This window comes from Pipistrellus kuhlii, unplaced genomic scaffold (assembly GCF_014108245.1).
Source record: "Pipistrellus kuhlii isolate mPipKuh1 unplaced genomic scaffold, mPipKuh1.p scaffold_m20_p_3, whole genome shotgun sequence".
Taxonomy (NCBI): domain Eukaryota; kingdom Metazoa; phylum Chordata; class Mammalia; order Chiroptera; family Vespertilionidae; genus Pipistrellus; species Pipistrellus kuhlii.
The window spans coordinates 47,836,416-47,858,981 of NW_023425529.1; the positions used below are offsets into that span (position 1 = coordinate 47,836,416).

Below are 22,566 nucleotides of genomic sequence, written 5' to 3' on the forward strand. Positions count from 1 at the left end.
CGGCTGGCCGGCTTTGTTCCAGGCACTTCAGACCGAGTCCTCACCTAGCACTCCAGCTCCCTAAATCCAGCGCTGACCCCCCCAGCACTGCAGACTGTTTATTGGAGCTAACGCCAGACCACACTGGCACTGCCAGAGCCTTCACCCAGCAGGGCTAGGGGCCAATAACAGAAGGAGCGAGGTGACCGCCTTCTCCCTGCCTAATAAGGGAAGAAATGAAACCACTACTTCTGAAAGGTAAATAAACAAGGTCTCCTGGTTGAGGATGTCCTTCCAAGCCTTAAACAGCTATTCTGGGGGCAGGTGAGAGCCTCTCAGTGCACAGCCTGACAGCTGCGCTGCCTCTGGCTGCGGGAGGCCCAGCGCCTCTCCGGCCTGAGTGAGCCGACGCCCCGGGAAGAACTCCAGCAATGATGCCCCAGCCCGACCCCACTGCTGACAGCCACAGGTCAGAGAACACACAGCATCCACAAGATAAAACCGAAAGCAAATTAATTTATAAAAAAGAAAAAGAAAGAAAAAAAGAGAATTTACAGAAACCTTTTGAACAGAAGGAAGGTGCCAAGATGCAGAGAAGAAACATGGGAACAAAGGGCCTGGTGGGCGGGGCTGGGGGCCGGTGGGGAGCCTGGAGTCACATCTGCCTGCACACGGAGGGTGAAGGGGAGAGCTGGTATGTGAGGCACTGGGATCTGGGGAGCTGAGCTGAGCTGCCAGCTGGGGCCAGCACTAACCGAGGTTGGGCATCCCTACCCCTACTGTCTCCAAACCCCAGGGAAACCCTAGCCACCAGTCAAGGCTCTGATGGTCTTGGTAGAGGAGGGAAGAGGTGATGGGGATGATTCACTGAGTCGTAAGAAAGAGTGCTTAAGTGCTTTTTGAAAATCTCAGGTTTTCAAAACTTTCCATCTTCTAGCTGCCCTCTCCAGGTCTTCCGGGAGTCCACTGAGAAAGCCAGGAGGAAGGAGAGCCCCAATGCCCTGCCTTCCTCTGTATCTGCCACAGGAATCTCCAAAAATAGGTTTCCCCACCAAATACACATACGCTGACAACTACATCGCTGACTTAAAAACACAAAAACTGACATTGAGAGGGAAACGGGTCATTGGCGGAGCTGGGGTGGCCTAAAACAGCAATACTGCGGAAGCAGCGGGCGAGGTTAGCAGGGACAAACGGGGTGGGTGGCTGAGGGGGTTCTGAGTTGACTTAGTTACTACCGAGGGGCTGAGGAGACAGGTTCTGCATCCTATTTTATCCCCAGAGCTCCCTCCAGAATGTTAATTATCCTTTCCTAAAATGGTCACCTCCCTCCTCCGAGAAATGTAAAAGTTGGATTTTTTTTTTTTAATGGGGGAGGGAGCTCCAATGCAGCTTGAAAAAAAAAATCTCTTTCCTTTAAAAGGGCTTAATTTTTTTCATCCATAAAAAAATGCTTTCTTTTTGAGGGGGTGTACCCTCCAAAGTGATTAATTAGAACCTTGTATAAATACCTTCCCCCAGTCCTTCCTGTGAGGGCACATCCCCATCCTATCCTTCCTCCCAGACATTAGAAAGATCCTTTACACAGAAGTCCTTGATAATCCGATATAAAAAAGCAAGCCCCTGACAGGGGCCTTGGTGGGGGCTGTGGAGGGGCAGGAAGTGCTTTCCTTACGTAGTGACGAGCTCTCCAGCTGGGGAAGTCCCCGTGGTGGGGGAGGGCTGTTCCTGGAACCTTGATGGGGGTGAGGGAGAGATGTCTGCTGGCTCCTCACTGTGGAGGCGGCACAGGGGTGACCGTGCCTGGGCTGGGGGCTGTGGGGTCTGGAGGCAGGGGGGTGCCTGCGTCTGTGGAGAAAGGGAAGATGAATCAGCGAGGATGAGCAGGAGGGAGGGCACCACGGACAAACAGAACCGGGCAAGGCGTGCAATGGGTGGGTAGATGAATGAGGTACCCACAATTTACAACTCTCTTTCCCAACAACCTCTCCCACCTCACACTGGGCAAAGTGACAGACCTGAAATCACCTCCTGCCCCAAGGGAACCCTCAAGGGGCATCTGAGCATGAAGGGGACAAGCAAAGGGGGTGCCAATCATCATGCAGTCAGAGAGCTGCTTTCAAGGTCACAGCTGAGGTGCTCTGTGCCAAGGCTCCTCCACGACCCACCAGTGAAAGGCCCCGTCATGCCAGAGGCGCAGCCGCCCGGCGGGTGGCGGAGGACAGCCCTTCCTCCTGTGTGCCAGTTTTACCAGAGCGCTCCGAGAGGCCCCGAGCCCTTCCCGGCCCTCCTCCCCGGGTGGACCCTCCCCGCACCCTCTCCCCTCCAGGCCCCTTCTCACCTGGCAGTGGGCTGGCACTGGGCAGGAGGTTGCCCTGAACAGCTGCCACAATGGCAGGGCTCTGGGCTGCGGCGGATCCGAGCCCCGGCCCGAGAGGCAAGGAAGATGGCATGGTGGTGGTCGCCGGCAGGTTAGGATGTAGAGGGTTCGCCATGGACACAGGCAGGTTAGGTGGGGGGAGAGTGCCCGGGGCGAACGGGAGATGGTGGTGATGCCCATGCAGGTTAGGAGGAGGGGGAAGGTTAATACTGATGGAGTCGGCTAGGCTACCAAATGGGATGATGGATGGAGCAGGAGGAGGAGGAGGCGGCATGCCAAAAGGCAAACCCAAAGGAGCATTACCCGCCACGCCTGGGTGCCCGCCGCCTGGCACTGCCCCTGGCATCATTGAGGGAGGAGTTTGTTGGTTGGGGAACGGTGAGGGGCCTGGGAATCGAGAAGAGAGAACCAGATGATTAGAGACAAAACCTCACTCATCAACTCACTTTTAGAGGGAGGATAATCTAGCCAGTCCTAGGCACCACCTTCCCTTTTCCTGACACTAGAATTAGCGGCAAATCCTTGGAGTAAAATTCCAAGGATCTGGGTTTGGGGGAAGCTCCCTGCCGGCTTAGGGATATGGCAGAGGTGGGCCCAGCAGAAGAAACCGAGGCCAATTCTATCTCCAGTTCTGCCACGTGTCCCCTCCAAGGGGCCCTGGAACCTTCACCTGGATCCTGGTCAGCAAGAGTTCAAGAAGCCGTCACTTACCATGGGGTCCAGGGGGTGGTACCCCTGGTGGGACTGCCCCAGGTTGGGGGGCTCCTCCTGGTTGCTGCTGCTGTGGCCCCGCAGTTGGCCCTGTCTGCCCAATCTGTTCCGAGGGGCCCAAGCTTCCAGGAGGGACCCCGCTGCTAGCAGGAGCAGGGGCCACAGAGGCCGGAGCCATGGCCAAGCCATGGACTGTGGGTGGCCCGGCGGCGCCTGTAGGTGGGATGGGCTGGGAGCCCGGGGGCAGGGCCGGTGGTGGCTGCTGCTGCTGCTGGTGCATCTGCTGGAAGTGCTGCTGCCGAGCCCTCATCTCCGCATACTTCAGCTGCTCCATGTGGAAGGCTTGCCTGTCGGCCAGGAGCTGCTGCCTCTGATACTCCAGCTGCCGGTGCCAATTGAGTACTGTCACCCGTGCTCAGAAGATCCCAAAGCACGCACCTTCCCTGCTTTATATTCTGACAAAGCCAGCCTTCCATTCAGTGGTTCTCCACATCAAATCTCAGTCAGGGCTCCAGCACCCCTCCCTGCCCCATCCTCTCCCTGCCGCACAGCTCCTCACTGCCCCGGGGTTAATCTGGGGGGCAGCCCTGGCTGGTTTCAGCTCCAGAGCTTTGCACTTGTCATTAATTTGGAAAACCTTTCCAGTCCTCCTGACAGTTCATGTTCTTTTCTTCCTTAAAAATTAGCTAAAAACCCTTAGGGAGCCATCTCAGATCAATTCACTAGCCTCTGAGCTTTTGGCCCTGATTCTGTTATCGCCTCTATACTTGACTTGAAATCTCTTAATCTGAATTTGTCAGGTACTTTAAGCATTAACTGTTTTTTGATGACTCCATACCATATATATTTGATGACTCTAATTAAACTGTAAATTCTCTGAGGGCAGGGTCCCTGTCTTCTCTTTTTTTCTTTTTAAAATATTTTTATTTATTTCAGAGAGAAAGCGAGAGGGAGAGAGAGAAACATCAATGATGAGAGACAATCACTGATTGACTGCCTCCTGTGGACTGGGCCAGCAACCCAGGCCTAGGCCCTTGACTAGAACTGAACCCAGGACCGATGCTCTAGCCAATGACCAACAGGCTGGCTCTTCTCTTTCTTTTTACGACTTCTCAAGGACAAAGAGGTCCATAGCTTACCTATCCCATCCCCTTTTCCAGTCCATCTCCTGGATCCGAAGCCTCTACCCTCTCATCATGCCTTACATTGGTTTAATCCCTCAGTAAATACTCACTGAGAGTTTACTATGGGCCAAGCTCCGTCCAAGGACCTGGCGATGCTGATCAACAACATCGAGGACGTCTGCCCCGGGAGGAGCAGACACTGTGGGCACCCGGCCTCCGGGCTCCACTGTGGGCACCTGTCCTTCCTGCCTGGGCCGGCTCGCCCCCTGGCTTCGGAGCCCTGTCCACCTCAGGCTTTCTGCTCTGCCACTCTCCACTCCCCGCTGCCCCATCCTCAACGGAGGCACAACTCAGCATCAAGATGGGGCCCCGGGCCCTGCTGGCCCCTAGGGAGCGTTACTCACAGCTTCCCGCTCCCGGTCCATGATCGTCTCCAGCTCCTCAAAGTGCCGGAGCTTGATCTCCAACTTTTTCATCTGGGTCTCCACGAGCAGGGCCACCAGAGACTTGATTTTCCTCTCCTCAACAGCAGCCAGGTGCTAGGGAAGGAGGGTGGGAGGCACGTCAGTGGGAAGACCCAGTGGAAGACACTCCGGGACAGAGAAAGATGGCAGTTTGTTTGTTTTTTTGTGGGTTTTTTTTAATATATTTAATATATTTTATTTATTGATTTTTTACAGAGAGGAAAGGAGAGGGATAGAGAGTTAGAAACATCAATGAGAGAGAATCATCGATCAGCTGCCTCTTTTACTCCTCCTACTGGGGATGTGCCCACAACCAAGGAACATGCCCTTGACCAGAATCGAACCTGGGACCTTTCAGTCCGCAGGCCGACGTTCTATCCACTGAGCCAAATCGGTTTCAGCAAAGTGGCAGGTTTTAAGAAACAACTTGCTGTGGTCACAGCCTGGAGAGTAAAACAGGCTTGATATTTTTAAAAGAACATGAAGAAAAATGAAGTGAAGTGTGGCAAAAGATAAGACAAGGTCAAATAATCTCAATATATAAAAACCTAAGCAACCATTTGACTATTTGACAAGTAGCTATGACATGCAATGGCCACCAGGGGCAGATGCTCAATGCATAAGCATGGAAACATGGATCAGCCTGATGAATCTCAGAGGGAAGGGGGCGGGGGGAGTGCAGGAAGAAATTAAACCAAAGGTCTTATATGCATATTAGAGGTCCAGTGCACAGGTTCATGCACTGTGTACAGTGGGGTCTCTCGGCCTGGCCTACAGGGATCAGGCCATAACTGGCAGTCCGGCATCCCCCGAGGAGTCCCGGATTGCAAGAGGGCGCGCGGGTCAGGCCAATGGACCCCACTGGGACTCTAATCAAATAATCAAAGCTTAAAAAATCTTAGACCAGTGATGACCAACCCTCCCTCTTAGGGTCAAAAGAAAGAGGAAGTGGTCAGCGTTATTCAAGGACAGGAAGGGCTCCTCCAGGTGAAGTGAGGTCAGAGAGGGGCCTCTCCGCTGGGCTCTGGGCCCTCACCTTGGCCTTCACGGCGGCGGCAGCCAGCGCGGCAGCGGCAGCGGTGGAGAGATTGCCCTCGCCGATGTCCCTCTCCACCTTGGTCTTCCTTTCCCCCTCCGACTCCACCACTTCCTTCAGCACTTCCTCCTGCCCCTCCTTTGGCTCCTTGTCCTTCTCAGGGTCAGCTGGGCCGGGAACAGGGCTGTTAGTCCTAGGCCTCCCCTCTCCCTCCGGTACTTCACCACCTGCTGCGAGGCTCACCCGCGGGGTCCCCCTCACTCTTCTCTGACTCCTTCTCGCTGTCGCCTTCTTTCCCTTTCTCTTCGTCCTTCTTGGGAGCCTCGCTAGTCTTCTCTTTTGCTTCTTCCTCCACAGCCCCAACTCCTTCTCGGGGTTCCTGAAGCGCCAGGGAAAGATTCGCAGAGGGTACCAGGGTGCCTGGCTCTCACACGGGGTCTGGGCTGGGAAATGAACTCACACCTCTCACTTGGGAGGTAGTCTGGCTCCAGGAGAAGCCTGGCCATCTCTTGCCTGAGCTGGACTAAGCCAGCTCCCCATCCCCATGCTGCCACCCCACCCCCAGCTCCCCAGCCCAGGCCAATCCAGCTATACCTTGGGCTCCTTCTTCTCCTCGGCGGCCTGGCCCTCCGCCCGCGCCTCGTCAGTCCCACTCTCCTCTGGGCGGGTGGGAAGAGGAAATGGGAAGGGCTGATACAGAGTCTGTCTACACAGCACTTTCCCGCAGCCCCCTCTCCCAGCCAAGAGCTCAGTGAGAGGATCCACAGGGAGCCATAGTCCCTAAGGTAAAGTCCTGGGGAAATTAAGCCCCCACCGATCTCCCATTCATCTTGTGCCGAGGCCAGCCGAAGCAGGGATGGCACTGGGGAGAGCTGGGAACGTGGCAGCCTTACCAGTCCGCTCAGGCTCATCAGAGGTGGTTCCGGCAATGCCACTGCTTTCCAGACCGAAGGCTGGGTCCGCCCTGCCTGTCACTTTGGCTGCTTCCTCCACTTTCCGAACATGGGCCTCCACCAAGGCCGTGGGTACCTCTTCCTTCATTTTAGAGAACTCCTCTGCAAGACCCAGAGAGGATGAGGATGGGAGTGGGGGCGGGCAGGCAGTACTGGCCACCCCGGTGAAATCCCGTCTCTCCATCCAGACCAGCATGGAGCCAGACCAGCGCCTGAGCTGATGCCAGCAGAAGACAAGGCCAATAAGGCAGCCATGCTTGAGAGGGTCTCAAAGTCTGAGTTACTAGTCCTTCAGAGGAAAACTAAGCCCAGTTGGTGTGGCTCAGTGGTTGAGCGTCAACTTATAAACCAGGAGGTCAGGGTTCAATTCCTGGTCAGGGTACATGCCCGGTTGTGGGCTCAATCCCCAGTTGAGGGTGTGAAGGAGGCAGCCGATCACTGATTCTCTCTCATCATTGATGATTCTATCTCTCTCTCCCGCTCTTTTCCTCTCTAAAATCAATAAAAACATATTTAAACAAACAAACAAAACAAAAACCAAACCGAGAAGGCCAGGAACCCTCCACATTACCTAGAGCCGACTTTGCAGCTGCAGAGGCGACTCGAGGGTCGACGACGGAGGCCAGGAAGGCGACAGTGCTCATGACAGGGTTGCCTGACTGGCTGAAAGGGATGGGCTGGTAGGCCAGGGGGCCCAGGGAGGCCTCCGAGTCCTCCAGGTACGGGTCTTCAATGGGAAGACGAAGAAAATGCAAGATGCACTCGTCCTGCGTGCGGCTGCCCACATGCTCAGACACTTTGTTCCAGTCGTCTTTGTACATCTCCAGAGCCTGGTGGTGGTGGTGGAGACACAACTCCGCTTACTTAGCCACTTTCCTTGAAGATCAACTCCCCCCATGTAAGGAGAGCTGGCTTCAAAGCTCTGTTTGTGGTATTTGTGTGCTCTGCGGGGTCCAAAAGGAACTTCCAAGTAGCACTAAGAAAGGACGTGGCCCAGATCTCTGGCCTGGAGCTGTTGCCTAGGGCGGGCGCGACAGGCATCAAGAAGGAGAGACTGAGGGCAAGACCACGCGGCCCGCTCAGAGTGCGCTGGCACCGGCCACGTCTGCGGCCAGGCCTCTGTTCCTCGCCCCAATTACCTCCAGCAGCAGCAGGGTCTCCTGCTCCGTCCACTCTCGCGTGGCGCTGGCTGCAGCTTTGCTCTGCGGGGAACAGAGGGGGTCAGCCAGAGGGCCGTGACCTCTGGGGAGTGAGGGCGCCCAGGCCCTGAGCCGCCCCGCACGTCCATGTCCGTACCTTGCAGGGGACGTTCTTCTTTGTGTACATGTCTGTGCGTAGCCCAAAGTTCTGCATGTCTGTTGGTTTCTCTTTGCCTTTGTCAGGGAAGTTGAGCATTTGCTGGGAAGCAGAGGTCTGCTATTTGTGGAGGGAGAGAAAGAGGTGAGTACAAATGACCATCAGGAGCCAGGGGCAGAGAGAGAAAGACAGAGACAGAGAGACAGAGACAGAGAGACAGAGAGACAGATAGAAACAGGCAGAAGGAGCTTTCTCCCCAAAGTCAGGGACACCCCTGGGCGGGGCTCCCTCCCTCACTGCTGCAGCTCCTCTGTTCTCCTCTCTCCTTCCCGGGCAGGGGCCCCCAAATAAAGGGGCAAGTAAGAAGCCCAGCAGGGCCTGCGCCCCACCTACCAGCTCTGGCTTGCCCTTAGCGGTCTCTGGCACCAGGTCGTCCAGCTCTTTGCCCTTGCGCCCAGCCTTGGTGTCAGCGTCCACCTGGCGGCCCTGGGGGACAGAGCTTGACGTCGGAGGCTGGGCAGGGAGCACCAGGCCGAGGCCCTAGAGGCCTCGGGACCGAGTCCTGGGTGGTCCGCAGCTCTGGGCATTCACGCCGCTGCTCCGTGTTCCCTTAATGGCTAATCAGGCTGTAGTTGGCACGATATCCACTTGTGTTCACATATGTCTCTACAGATTTTCTTAGGAGCTGGACAAGTAGGTTCTAGTTCTAGATTTAGTACTCAGTGACCTTGGGCAAGCCACATAACCTTTCTCCTCTTAATTTTTGTAATGTATGAAATGGCAGTGGAAAAATGGAAGTGATAATAATTATGAGTCAAAAATGAAAAAATGTTGGAAGCATGACAAAGCTAAAAAAATTTCATGCAGCTGAATTTTAAGCCTTTTTTCTCTATCTGTTCCGTCCCCTACATTAGTCTGTCTGCTCCTTGAGGACAAGGAGCATCTCTTCTCCCTCAGCAAGTCCCCGCAGGCTTAGGTACGAGCTGAGAGAGGTGGCTAAACACCTGGGGCTGATTCCTGCCGCCCTGTGCATCCCATGGAAAAGGAAGAAGCCTCAAAACACTCCTGAACCATCGCCCTAAAAACCGGAAAAAGAAAAGTCCAAAGAAGCCCAGTTTTACACACACACATACCCCACCCGTCCCTACAGCCCCTCACCCTACCTGTGGGGTCTTGGGCTGCAGAGGCACCAGCCCCGAGGGCGTGTCCGCTAAGACGTGGAAGTGCGAGGTGGGCGGGGGTCCCATTGGGGTCGGACGGCTCTCAGCATCCACCTGGTAGTTTATAAGACCCCACTGCTCTAGGAAGGCATGGACCCTGGGAGGAGAGACAGAAACGGGGTCACGGGCAGCCAGAAAGCTGCATGAGGAGAGCTGAGGGCAGAGGGGGCCTAAAGCCCCCTCTCCCGCCCTTTGTTCTGCTCATTCTCCTTCCTGGGACATCTCCTCTCCTCCCACCACCTCCAGTCAGGACCTGGCTTCATACTCATCCACCTGCTCAGCGTCTCCTCCGGGACAGCCAGTAAAACCGGAACGGGGCTCTTTCCCTTCTTCCACACTTCTCGGGGTACCACTGCCATTCCCTCAAGTCACCCCCCAACCTGAACCTCACCTCACCCCTCCCTAGAGGTGTTTTTCCTGCTCATTCCCCTATGTTCCTTGCTAGCATCTCTATTTCTGCCAAGAGATAGATACCTGTGGGCGGACATCCTGACATACTCCTTCCTCTCAGCTGCAAAACCCACCTCATGATGGCACAGACATCCCCTGCCAGGTTCCTGCGGCAGGCGGTAGAGGTGAGATACTCTTGGGGGTTCAGCCGGTAAGTGTCAATCATGAAGTTTCGATAGGCCAGGTAGCTTAGGAGAGAGAACAATGAGGTAGAAAAATGAATGTCTGTTGCCGGCTGAAGGGTAGGAAAGTGGTAAAGGAGCTAATGACTCCTTCTGTGGGACCAAGATAAAAGCAGTTGACAATTTGACTCAGTCAACAGCGTGGGGCTGCCATGTGCTAGGCGCCAGGGCTCAAGCAGAGCTGGCATTTTCCTTGATGGGGTTTTAGTGAAATAAATTATGTCCTTGGCTGTCCTTGAAGGTGATTCACCCAACTTTTCAATAAGGAATCAAAAGGTAAAACAAGAAGTCCTTATTTCAAAATGCATAGGCTAGAGGGAGGTCCAAATCCACGTACCCTACTAGTCAGAAAAGAGTATGTTTTGAATGCGGAAAAGCTAAAATCCCAGTTCTACCCTGATGGCCTCCGGCAAGACACTTACATTTTTGCCTCTCAGTTTCCCCATCTATAAAGTGAAGTGTCTGCGGAAGCTTAGAAAGGTCTGTGAAGGTCTAGTACAGCCTGAAAAATGATAGATCGCTGTTGTATAGATAGTGTAAAGTCTGAGACCACACCCAGACAAAGGATTCAGATCTCGGTTTTACTACTTACTACCTGTCTGACTTTAAGCAGGTAACTTAGCCTCTCTAAACCTCAGTTTCCTTTCAGTAACGTGGAGATGGTAATAACCTTCCTCTAAAGCTGATGTGGAGATTAAGTGAGTCAGCGTCTGTAGGATGTGCCTGGGGGACAGTAAGCTCTCAGTAAAGGTAGGCAATCACCATCATTTACTCTTTTATGCCGAAAGTGCAGTGTGAGTGAGGATCCGTGATTTCAAATACGTCTTCACCACCAAAACACAGCTTTGTGCCTTCCTCTGCCGTCACAGCACCCTGACAGGCCTCAAGGTTGTTAAGTTTTTAAGATGACGAGAACTATGCAACTTACAAGCTTTCTTCCAGATCTAAAAATCTATGCTTCTCTCTTCCAGGTGAGTGGTTTCTCCCCAGATAAAAATAAAATAAAACTATTAATAAAAAAAGAAAGAGCACAAAGTGTGGAACAGTTCGTTCCGACCCTGCCTGCCAATCATATTGGTCACCCGTCCCTGGTCCCATTCTCCCGGAGCGAGCGAGCTCCTCCACACGCCAACGCCTCAGAAGAGGAGGAGCTGCCCGGCCGCAGGAGGGCAGACGCCCCTGGGGAAGCAGAGGAACGATGGAAAGCCAGCCCGCTGGGCGCTCAGGAACCGTGGCTCGGCACGCAGGCTCACCATCTCATCCTGACAGCGATCCTGGAGCATCTCTAACCAGAGAGGCCTGCCAAGTCTCAGCCAAAGCCAAGCAAGTTTGGCCGAAGGCAACACCCCTAAGGAGGGGAGGACTTCTGAGCCCCAAGCCCACACCTGACCTAACACTTCTCTCCAGAAAGCCTTCTCCATCCCTCAATTCACAGACGTGGGTCTTAATAGTTTTCCCTCTCATGTGTCTATCAAAATCTACTCTTAGGGACCAGCCTGGTAATAGCCACTGACATTTTAGTCGAAGCTATGCTAGGGAGATTTGCATTGTGCACATCAGTCACTGTGGGTTAAAAGAAACGGAGGAACTGGAGCAGGTGGTTGTTCTGCACAGAAGAGCAGGCTGATGGCCACAGGGCAAATCCCAGAACGCATGTTGTGTGGTCACAGCGGGGCTGGGGTAGTGATCATGTCTTGGTGAGCCTGCACAGGTGCCTGGCTCACAGAAGAACTCAAGAAATGGTTGCTAAACGGGATGTTGCTGGACCAGGAGGAGCGAATGGGGACAGGGAGAGAGAAAGAGATCCATGAGCCGAGGTGTCCTTACATTTCTGGGGTCTTGGACTTGTTCTTGCCGTTGAAGAACTCGGGGAGAGCCCGCCGCTCAATGGCGTGGACACTGCAAGAGAAGCCAGGCGTTCAGAAGGCACGAGTGGAGCGATGGAGCCCCAAAGATAAAAGCCTGGAAGGTGAGGCAGGCAAACAGCTGGAGGCAGCAGGAAGGAATCAGATGCTTGGGGAGAACCTCCTCCCAGGGCTCCCCTGAAATGGGAAGTGTACCCCGATCTAGCTGACTGAGGAAGAAATAAATTATTTAGCGGCGGGAGAAGGAACATGCTGACCCCAGGAGGCAGGGAGAAAGGGGTTTAGTGAGAAGCCGGAGCCACAATACCTGTTATAATCAAACCAGGCTGCATAGCTGGGGATGATGATGTGGTGGGTCTGCTCAGTCACATTGTCCTCATGCAGGTCTGGGTTCTTGGTCTGCTCCCCCTTGTTCCCCGTGCTGTTTTCATCCTCATCCTATGAACATGGAGGCTGCTGGACACTCAGCATTCTCATCTTGCCCCTAGCGCCCCCTGCTTCTCCCACACCCCAGGAATGTGGGCACTGAAGACGGGTGTGGGGATGAACAGTAACGGGCCCCAGGACTGGAAAAGGTCAGTTCTGAGCAACAGGTAGACTCAGTCCATGGGGGGAATGACTGGGCAGAGGGAACTTTATAATCACAAATCAGAATCACATAGAGAGGTGGGGCCCCGCTAAACTGGCTCCACCTTGCCCGTGGTCTCCATGCTTTCATCCTCCTGTTCATCTGGAAGAGAGACAGCAAGAGAGAAGGCTGAAGCCTCCCACGGGCCCAGGAGAGTCCTACTTCCTGAAAAGCCCGGCAGGCTGGGGGAAGTGACAGCTGCTCCCCGCACCAGCGCTGACTGCCCTGCCCCGAGGCTCCCGTCTTACCCAAGTCAGTCATGGTGCCTCCTTTGACGGGGGCTGACTCCGAGTCCTTCTTGGTGTTGACTGCCGGAAGAGAGTCATTTTATCAGACAGGTTCTGCCTGCCCAGGCCCTCACCTCTCCGCTGCTAAGTTCTAAAGATCTCATCTTCTCCAAAAACTTTCTCCTTCTCATCACAAAATGCAGTAACTTCCTTCAGCCACAATCAGTCTAGGTTTGGAAACTCACTTGCCATTTTGCCCTCTTCCCAACCAAAAATTCATTTAAGTTTTTTCTATAGAGAAGCATTTTCTTTTCTTTTCTTTTTTTTTTTAAAGTAATTGTTTTATTTATTTATTTTTATTTTTAAAATATTTTATTGATTTTTTTACAGAGAGGAAGGGTTTCGGCTAGAGAAGCATTTTCTACTCAATCGATATTCATATATCATTTGTCTTTCAGACCCTTATATCAACCTATGTGTAAGTCCCCCACCCCCCTTTTTTTTTTAAACATTTATTTATTTATTTTTAATATATTTTATTGATTTTGTACAGAAAGGAAAGGAGAGAGATAGAGCATTAGAAACATCGATGAGAGAGAGTCATCCATCAGCTGCCTCTTGCACATCCCTTACTGGGGATATGCCCACAACCAAGGTACATGCCCTTGACCGGAATCGAACCCGGGACCTTTCAGTCCACAGGCTGATGCTCTATTCACTGAGCCAAACCGGTTTCGGCAAGTTCTTTCTTTCTTTTTCTTTTTTTAAGTCTTTATTGATTTGAGAGAGAGAGAGAGAGAGAGGAAGGGAGAGAGAAACATCAATGTGAGAGCACAAAATCAACTGGGGATCAAGCTCCCAATCCGGGCATGTGCCCCAAAAAGGAATTGAACTGGTGACCTCTCAGTGCATGAGACAACACTCAACCAACTGAGCCAAATCCGCCAGGGCTGTAAGTTCTTAATAAAGTGCGACAGAGCCTGACCAAAACACTCTACAGAGAAATGGTCTTAAATATTTTTTTTCCTTTGCTTTAAAAAAAATCTTTATTGTTGAAAGTATTCCGTATGGCCCCCTTTTTCCTCCCATTGACCTCTCTTAGCCCCCCTGCTCCCCCGCCCCAGGCCTTCACCACCCTATTGTCTGTGTCCATGGGTTCTGCACAAATGTATTCAAGCTCTTTGGTTGCTCTCTTCCCACTCACCGACCCTCCCCCAAATCTTAAATATTTTTGAAAGCAGAGGACATTTTGTGCATTCATACACAAAAGCTCAAGAGAAAACACGGACAGAGGAGAGCTGCTCTCATCGATTAGGGGCTGGGAGCCAGAACTCCTATCTCGTGGCTCTCTCTTCTCCCCTCCTGAAATATGGCTGGGACCAGTCTCTAGAACACAGATTATAACAGTGCTGAAGAGCAGTGTTCCAACGTGAGGTTCTCACACAGGCTGCACAAGATGGTCCAATAGAATTCAGCCAGAGAGTATCAGAACTTCTCTTTATATTTGTCTTTTAATCTTGTCCTTTCCCTTTTCCCATTCGTAGAGAATGTCTGCATGTGTTTTATAATGTTCTAAAAGGAGCGGTGTAACAGTTCATGTATGTAATTTGTGCTCAGATATATTTTACTTACGGTGTTTGCTCAGTTGGTTAAAGTGTCGACCCGATATGCTAAGGGTGTGGATTCAATTCCTAGTCAGGGCACATACAGGAATCAAATAATGAATGTGGCCGAAACCAGTTTGGCTCAGTGGGTAGAACATCGGCCTGCAGACTGAAAGGTCCCAGGTTCAATTCCGGTCAAGGGCATGTATATTGGTTGCAGGCACATCCCTGGTGGGGGGTGTGCAGGAGGCAGCTGGTTGATGTTTCTCTCTCATCAATGTTTCTAACTATTTATCCCTCTCCCTTCCTCTCTGTAAAAAAAAAAAAAAAAAAAAAAAATCAATAAAAAATATATTTATATCAAATAATGAATGTGTAAGTAAGTGGAAAATAACTGGTGTTTCTCTCTCTCTAAAATCGATCAACAAAAAAAACAAAAAAATAGAATATGGAGACAACTACTGTCAAGCACAAAGCACAGTCCACAACTGACTAGCAGTTATGGACGTGAAGTTAGAGGATGGTCCATAGTGATGGAAAGAACCTCTAGACCTGTGACTGGGCCTAGGACATCGGCCACTCGGGGTTTGAGAGAGCAGGGGCCAGGGGCAGGCCGGGAGCTAAGCCAGCCCATACCTGTCTTGGGCAATGTCACCTCTTCCACGTTGGGGACCGGGGAGGGCTCATCCATGTCCTTTGTTAGGTCCTCCTGCTCCTCTTCTCTGTGGCCACGCTTGGACTTGGTGTAAGGTGTGGAGGGACTGGGAAGGAAGGGGCGTGAAAGAGAACCTAGTCAACCTTGGAGAAGGAGACCCTGGAAGTTAAAGTTCAAGGGACAGGAAGCAAGAGAGAAACCCAAGGGGCAGAACTGAGCAAAAACAGAAACCAATCACCCAGGTTTTCATTGGAGATAAAGCCCTTTGAGTCTACTCGTGGCTGAGACTGGAACTAACCGCTAGGCAGCTTAAGAGGAGGAGGTGTAGGGTCGGGTGGTCACGGGGAGGTTTGGAGAGATCAGTGAAGCGGGGGCAGGCGAGGGGCTGGCATACCCTTTCTTGGCATTTTTCTTCTTAGCTTCTGGGGTTGGTGAAGGAGAGGGGGAGCGCTTCCTCTTCTTATAGTTCCCCCCCTTCTTGTCCCGTCGATCTGAATCTGGGCTGTTCACCTGAAGGGTGGGGAGTTGGGACAAATGTGAGCCAATAATCCCCAGTGAAGACTTATTCCAAAACGTATGCTAGTGACTCCAAGAAGAAAGAAGAGGAAATCTCACCTCGTCTGTCAATGTCTTGGCTGAAATCTTCTTTCGGCGGGAGACCGGGTTTTTGTCATCATTTACTTCATAGTCTTCCTCATTCATCCATTCGTTGAAGGTGTCTGTGTCCAGGATCCACTTCGCATGAACCTGAGGACAGAGGCAGACGGTGCTGACGAGAAGCCCGAAGCCAAAGCTCTGTCCGGGGCGTCAGAAAGCCTAGGGCACAGGCGCTGCTTCTCCTCCGGAGTGGCCGGTGGTGACCGTTCCTCTGGGGCGGTGCGGGACAGAGCACCCACCTTCCTAGGCTTCTCGGGAGTCGGAGCATCTTCCACGGACGCTTCAATTTCGCTGGCTGGGATCCACGTGTCGTAACTGCCGTGGGAAACGCATCGTGAAGCAGAGAACCAGCCAGATAGAGTTGTGGAAAAGAAAAGTGGAAATCTTTTACCTTTTCCACGTATAAAAAGCACTGTGTTGCTGGGTTATTATTTTGGTATAATTATTTCCCCAGTTAATATTGGGATCTTTTCTTTATAAAGTAATAGAAACAATTACAAAATATTTCAAAAATAAAAAAGGAATCACCCTAACACAACTACCTGTGACATTCAGTAGATGCTTTTCCCCAGAAACTTAAAGTGTATGTATATATATATATATATATATATATATATATATATATATATATATCTTTTTATTGATTTCAGAATGGAAGGAAGAGGGAGAGAGAATCGCCGATTGGCTGCCTCCTGCATGGGAGAAGGGAGGAGGTGAGCCTTCCCGGGCATGTGTCCTGACCAGGAATTGAACCGTGACCTCTTGGTTCCTAGGTTGATGGCCAACCACTGAGCCACGCCAGCTTGGCCAATAACATTTTTTGGTACAATTTTGTTTTAACCTAATTGCAATGATACTGGAGTTACTTTATATCCTACTTTTTGCAGTTAATATTCATTTAATAAATTATCCATGTTATTTCTATAAATGTAAAGGCTTATAGTCCTGCCAGTGGTTGAGTATCCACTCATGAACCAGGAGATCCCTGGTTAGATTCCCAGTCAGGGCACGTGCCCGGGTGTTGGGCTCAATTTCCAGTGGGAAGCATGCAGGAAGCAGCCAATTCATGATGTTTCTCTCATCGATGTTTCTATCTCTGTATCCCTCTCCCTTCCTCTCTCTAAAAATCAATAAAAACATATTTAAAAATAAGTAAAAGCTGTATAATAGCCCACTAAATAGATATATAAATTGGCTGAAACATTTCCTCACCATTAAACAATTAGATTGTTTCTAATACTTTCTTATCCAAAATTATACTGGAATAACCATTTTACATGTAAAGCCCCAATTCTTTTAGCCTAAGTCTGACCTGATAAAAATCAACCTCCCCCAAGATAGGGGATTCACATAATAAAAGAGAGAACAAATTAACAAACCTAAAAAAAAAACCAACAACCCTAAAATAACCCCTCAAGATAATAAAGTGAAGAGAAAAAAAAAATATGTATATATACACACATTTCCAAATCACTCCCTGCTGCTTTGCTAGAAGTTCTAGCACTTCTCAGCCTGGTTCTTGTGCTTATACCTGCCCCAAGCCCATCCTCACCTGTCAGGGTAATAGCCCCAGTGCAGAAGAACCTGCTTATCCCTCTTCATGACTGGCCGTACCCATTCCTCTGGGGATAGAGACAGAGCAGGGAGAGACATAAGCTAATGGGGTACAAAAAAGTAACTCTGTATACAACTCCTGCTGCAGCACAGGACCTGTAAATGGGAATGTAAGACGGTAGGAGGATTTAGGGTGGAAAGGAGAGAGAAGCCCAGGCACCGCATGGGATCTGAGCAGTCCTCCACCTCCTAGTCCACGCCATCACGGAGGGGCCCGGGAAAGCTGGTCTCACCTTCCTCCAGGTTCCCCGGGACTGGAAGCACAACGTGGGACGCGCTGTTCCTATCCTCGGTGACCGTTCCCTGGACGGCACAAAGGAGGAGAAAATGCATCCCCTCTGAATCACCCTCAGTGTGAATGAGCCCAAATGAGATTCAACCCCACATCTGCCTTCATATTTTGCTCAGAACGATACTAAAGTGAGTGGCCCTCTCTCCTAAGCACACACTAGCTGAATGGCGGAGGGAAATAGCTGGGATTGTGCTAATAATGGAGAAGAGTCAAATAATTAAAAACTGCTTCAGATAATCTCTCTGAATAAATAACCTACACACGGAACTGTAAAGTTGACGGTGTGAGCCAAAACCGGTTTGGCTCAGTGGATAGAGCGTTGGTCTTCAGACTGAAAGGTCCCAGGTTCGATTCCGGTCAAGGGCATGTACATTGGTTGCAGGCACATCCCCAGTAGGGGGATGTGCAAGAGGCAACTAGTCAATGTTTCTCTCTCATTGATGTTTCTAGCTCTCTATCCCTCTCCCTTCCTCTCTGTAAAAAAATCAATAAAATATATTTTAAAAATAAATAAATAAAGTTGACGGTGTGTCTTTAGCAATGACATCTGCTTGCTAAGCTAGAGTTCCAAAGAGTAAAGATTTCACTTCTCTAGTTCAGTGGAAGGAAAAGCTTTTCCCCAGACCAAGATAGTCTCTAGGAACAGTGACCCGAACCTGTCAAGACTGGGAAGTGGGAGGAGCGGACAGAGAAAGAGTGGCCCAAGGCCTCAAGTCCAGCCGTCTTCCAAGCAGGTGGAGTCACCGTGCTCTGCAGCAGAAGACATGGCCCCTCTGGGCTGTTTGATGAGTGGGAACATCAGGAAAGGGTCATGGCGTTTCCAAAAACTCACCTGGTGTCTCTTGATGATGTCCTTTAATTTCCCTAGCAGTTTGGGTTCGATTTCGGGGCACAGAAAAATGTTTGGTCGAGACAGGCAATTATTCTGTGGGGAGAAGAAGCAGGCGGAGTGAGATTCCGGGGGAGTGTTGGATTTCTGCTGAGGGAAGGGAGATGAGGGGGCAGGGTCCTGACCAGTACCTGCACCAAGGACTTCTCGATGGTCATGAACATCTCCACGTTGCGGTCCATGCGTGATGGGTTCTGGAAGTCGTAGCGCCGCCTTGTGAAGAGGCAATAATCCAGTGAGTGGTATAGCGGAGGTCAGGGGATCAGGTTAGGGTACGTGACTTTTTTATTTAATATATTTTTTATTGATATTTTTTTTTTTACAGAGAGGAAGGGACAGAGAGAGGGACAGACAGTTAAAAACGTCCATGAGAGAGAAAAATCCATCAGCTGCCTTCTGCACACCTCCTTCTGGGGATGTGCCCACAACCAAAGTACACGTCCTTGACTAGAATCGAACCTGGGACCCTTCAGTCTGCAGGCCGACACTCCATCCACTAAGCCAAACCAGTTAGGGCGGGTACGTGACTTTTTAACATCAGTAACTAGGAGGCTATTGTCAAAACTGCCTAGAATCTGGGGTTTACTGATCTTAACTCACTCTGTACTGAGTCCAAAGGACAAAACAAAGTTTGCAATGCCAACCTAAGAACCCCTTTTCCTCTACAACACACTGATGCACACACACACACACACACACTCAGTCTTGGAGACTATTTTGGCTCTGACTCCCAGACGTATTTTTGACCTAGCGAAATGTCTACTTAAGCTCTGCCACCCCAGAAAGACCCCGAGGAAAAACCTACCCCAGGAAAATCCCTCTGAACAACATATAAAAAGCATCAAGAGAGGGCGTCTCACCATCCCTGGTCACTCTTGAATTTGTAGGCAGCTGCGAGTATGTGGCACAGGGAGCCTCCTGCTTTGAAATCTAGGAAACATTTGATCTACAGAATTGAGACAGGGAAGAAGCATGTAAGCGTTACATCCTAAATTCTCCTATAATCCTTTCACAAAAATCCCATGCTAACATGATCTCCCTCTCAAAGCCGGAATTCTTTACCCCCTGTGCCACTGTGTCATGGAGCCTAGAAGAGGGGAGAGAAAGAAGCAAAAATTCACAAAGCCCACTCTGTGCCAAGCACTTACTGGGTGACTTCACTGACCATTACCGAATGGCCACAGTGTGGTCATGTTAATCGTATGTAGAGATGAAGGAACCGAGATGCGAAGGGTGTGAATTGCTTGGCCAAGCCACAGAGACACCAAGTGACAGAGCCAGGATTTGAACACAAGCCCGTGCAAATCAAAATCTCATCCCCTTCCAACTATGCCATGAGAGGTTCATGCCCTGAGCTCACACACTATGAAATAACCTGTTGCACAAAATGTTACTAAGACAAAGGAAATGGTAAATTGAGGACTAGGCCACGGCATCAATGTCCTGACCAGGGGTAGGGATGGTAAAACATTACCCTAATTTAAAAAATTATGAAGTTTACAAAAACCCCTCCCCCTAAAAAACACAACAGCGCCTTCCCCAGTTCGGAGGATCCATCCCCTGGCTTTTGCACTCACCGGTAGTTTAGTGAGCGGTGCGTTGCTGACATGTTTGCCAAAAACTTCTTCCTGAAATTGTAGCAGCTGGACAACCAGGCTGGACAGGGACTTGTTGGTGGGTGGTTCGGCTTGTATATACTGGGGGGAGAGAGGGAAAGAAAAGAAAGATAGACCCCAGATAAACTCCACCACGTCCCTATTTCTTTCCCAGGAGCTCTGGAAGCATCTGGGGCAGAGAAAATCGTGTGTTCTCCCCCCACATGTCTAGTTGCTATAAAGAAAACGGCAGAGCCGAAACCGGTGGATAGAGCGTAGGCCTGCGGACCGAAAGGTCCCAGGTTCGATTCTGGTCAAGGGCATGTACATTGGTTGCGGGCACATCCCCAGTAGGAGGCAGCTGATGGATGATTCTCTCTCATCGTCTAACTCTCTATCCCTCTCTCTTCCTCTCTGTAAAAAATCAACTAAAAAAACAAAAAAAACAAAACAAAAAAAAAACGGTAGAAGGGAGACAGACCCTCTACACCCCTCACTAGGAAGTTGCAACTGTGCTGCCCCAGCCCAGGTGCACCCTGACATTGGATCTCTACCCTGAAGGTTGTGAAATTCTGAAGACCCCTTGAATTCAGGCCAGGGAAGCAACTTTGAGGCTCTAAATGAGATAACAGTGTATTTCTTGGGGTAACTGCCTGGAAGGCCAAGGCTCGCCGTATCATGTGGCTTAATAAAGAGAGGTAGGCAAACAGACCGAGAGGGTTAGTGCATTCTGCTAGCTTCTGCCGGGAACAGGGCACAAACGTCCTCTTCGCAGGCCCTCCGAGATGGGAAGGACCAGCCACCACCTAGCCTAGTGGGAAAGAGCGAGACTGCCTCGTCTCTTCTGAGGAAACCTGAGCGGAGACAAGGATCCCCCGGCATTCCTAAAAACCCCCACGCTGTGCTACCTCGCATCCTCGCCTTCTGTTCTCATTTAGAACCGAGCCAGCAGGCTAACTTTCTCTTTACCTTTTGACCCTCGTAACCTCAACCCTAATCACAGAGGGGAGTGCTCCTTCTCCGTGGGAGGCGTAAAGAGATCCTTGAAGGAAAAGGTAAGTGTGGACGAGCTCAGAGCTGGAAAGCTGAGCCAGGTCACAGGCGGTCCATCTCCCTGGGGGTGGAGTTAACTAAGCCCCTAGATTGATCTCCCTTTCAAAAGGTCAAAGGTAGGAGCCTGGGAACCAGAGCCCCAGGCGGAGGAGGTGCAGACCAGGCGCAGACCCAGCAGCTGTTTGTCAGGACCCCAGACCCAGAGCCCTGAGCAGGACCAGAGAGAGGGGCGTTCTCCTCGACCCCTCCTCACACTCTGACAGGCTGCAAAGCCGGGCAGGAGGCACCGGGGATCCCCGCCAGACCCCTCTCTGGGCGCAGAGAGGAGGCAGGCCAGGCCGGCTGTCTCTGGAGAAAAGCCATATGTTTAGGTGCTCCTTCCCACAGGCCTGCAGACAAAGACACCCCCAGGAAGAGGCTCCGTGGGAGAGGCAGGTGAGGCTCCGTCCACCCTTTGTTCAGCACCTTGTCCTCTCCAGGTAAAGGGGCGGGGGTGGGGGTATAAAGCGTGTGGCCTAGACTCTGAACCCCAAACCCGGGCCATTCAAGGCCGGGTGACGGGCGGCTTCATTGTGCGGCTGAGCCATGGCGTGGGAAGGAAGGGGTGGCTGCCCGGGAACTCCAACCCCGCGGCTCCCCGGGGGTCCTGCCGCCCGTGGCGGGGGGCGGCGGGGGGACAGGTGACCTCCCGGTGGGGCCTCGTCCGGGCGGATGGAGCGGGAGGGCCTGCTCCGGGCTGTTCGCCGCCGCTCCGGCCGCGCACAAAGCCCGGGAGGCCGGGCCGCTGGCCCCGTGCGGGGGGCGCTCCGGCGCGCGCTGAGGCGGGCACCCCGCGGGGGAGGGGGCGGGGACCCGCGTCTCCCCGGAAAGAGCGGGCGGGGGGCCGCTGGCACCGCGGCCCGCGGAGCAGGAGGGAATCACGGGGCGGAGGGCGCAGCGGCGGCGGCGGCGGATGCGGTCCGAGGCCGCAGGGCGCGCGGGGCGGCCCGGGGCCGCGGCCGCCGGAGGGGGGCCGGAGCCCGGCGCTGCGGGCCCGCGGGGTCCCTTTGTCCCGCCCCCGGCCGCGCCGCCGGCCGCGTACCTTCTTGTAGTTCTTGCCGAGCCAGAGCCGCACGTTGTCGAACTGGGTCACCGTGTCCGCGGCCTCGTAGTACTTCACGTTGGGGCCGCCGTCCTTCTTCCGCACCGCCATCTTCTCGGGCTCGGGCCCCGCCGCCGCCGCCCGCCCCGCTCCGCGCAGCTCCCGCCTCCTCCGCCGCCTCCGCCCGCCTCCCGCCGCCGCGGCCGCCGCCGCCCGCCGCCTGCCGCCCGGCGCGCGCAGCGACCCCTGCCGGCGGCCGGGCGCGGGGCGGGCGCGGGGCCCTCCCCGGCGGCGGCGGCGGCGGCGGCGGCCTGGGCGCGGGGGCTGCTCCCCGGCCGGCGCCCGCCCCGGAGGGCGCCCCGCACCTGGTCCTTCCCGCCTCTCAGCCCGGGCAGCGGCTCCCCTCTACTTCCCCCGGGGGGCGCCGCGGCCGGAGGCGCCCCAGCCCCGGGCGGTCCTCTCTACCCTCCCCTCTACCTTCCCCTCTACCTTCTCCTCTACCTTCCCCTCGAACCCAATACCCGGAGCCCCAGACCCCGTCCCCAGGGTGCCCCTGCCTTTCCTCCGCCCCCGGGAGCTGCCCGTGGAAACGCTCCCCGAGTCTCCCCGCC

At 52.7% G+C, this 22,566-nt stretch overlaps 1 protein-coding gene across 11 annotated transcripts; it reads right to left on the reverse strand.

Annotated features, from left to right (window-relative positions):
• Positions 1-482: 482 nt before the first annotated feature.
• On the reverse strand, positions 483-22,170 carry SMARCC2 (SWI/SNF related, matrix associated, actin dependent regulator of chromatin subfamily c member 2). 11 transcript variants are annotated; one of them, XM_036457281.2, is made up of 30 exons: positions 21,956-22,170; positions 19,804-19,923; positions 19,087-19,172; positions 18,358-18,439; positions 18,170-18,262; positions 17,279-17,348; positions 16,984-17,053; positions 15,671-15,746; positions 15,390-15,521; positions 15,169-15,284; positions 14,756-14,880; positions 12,537-12,596; positions 12,353-12,390; positions 11,968-12,098; positions 11,623-11,694; positions 9,688-9,801; positions 9,107-9,260; positions 8,337-8,429; positions 7,944-8,063; positions 7,787-7,849; positions 7,219-7,477; positions 6,588-6,749; positions 6,289-6,353; positions 5,938-6,073; positions 5,695-5,861; positions 4,599-4,733; positions 3,071-3,452; positions 2,663-2,746; positions 2,321-2,386; positions 483-1,827 (listed from the first exon to the last, which is right to left on the reverse strand). In XM_036457281.2, the coding sequence occupies exons 1-30, from the start codon at positions 22,064-22,066 to the stop codon at positions 1,751-1,753; spliced, it is 3,459 nt and encodes a 1,152-aa protein (XP_036313174.1). In that variant the 5' UTR covers positions 22,067-22,170; the 3' UTR covers positions 483-1,750. The 11 variants fall into 11 exon arrangements, with proteins under 11 accessions (XP_036313174.1, XP_036313175.1, XP_036313173.1 ...); XM_036457282.2 differs by having other exon boundaries at positions 7,944-8,060; positions 21,956-22,132; XM_036457280.2 differs by having other exon boundaries at positions 6,289-6,359; positions 21,956-22,132.
• Between the last annotated feature and the right edge of the window lie 396 nt (positions 22,171-22,566).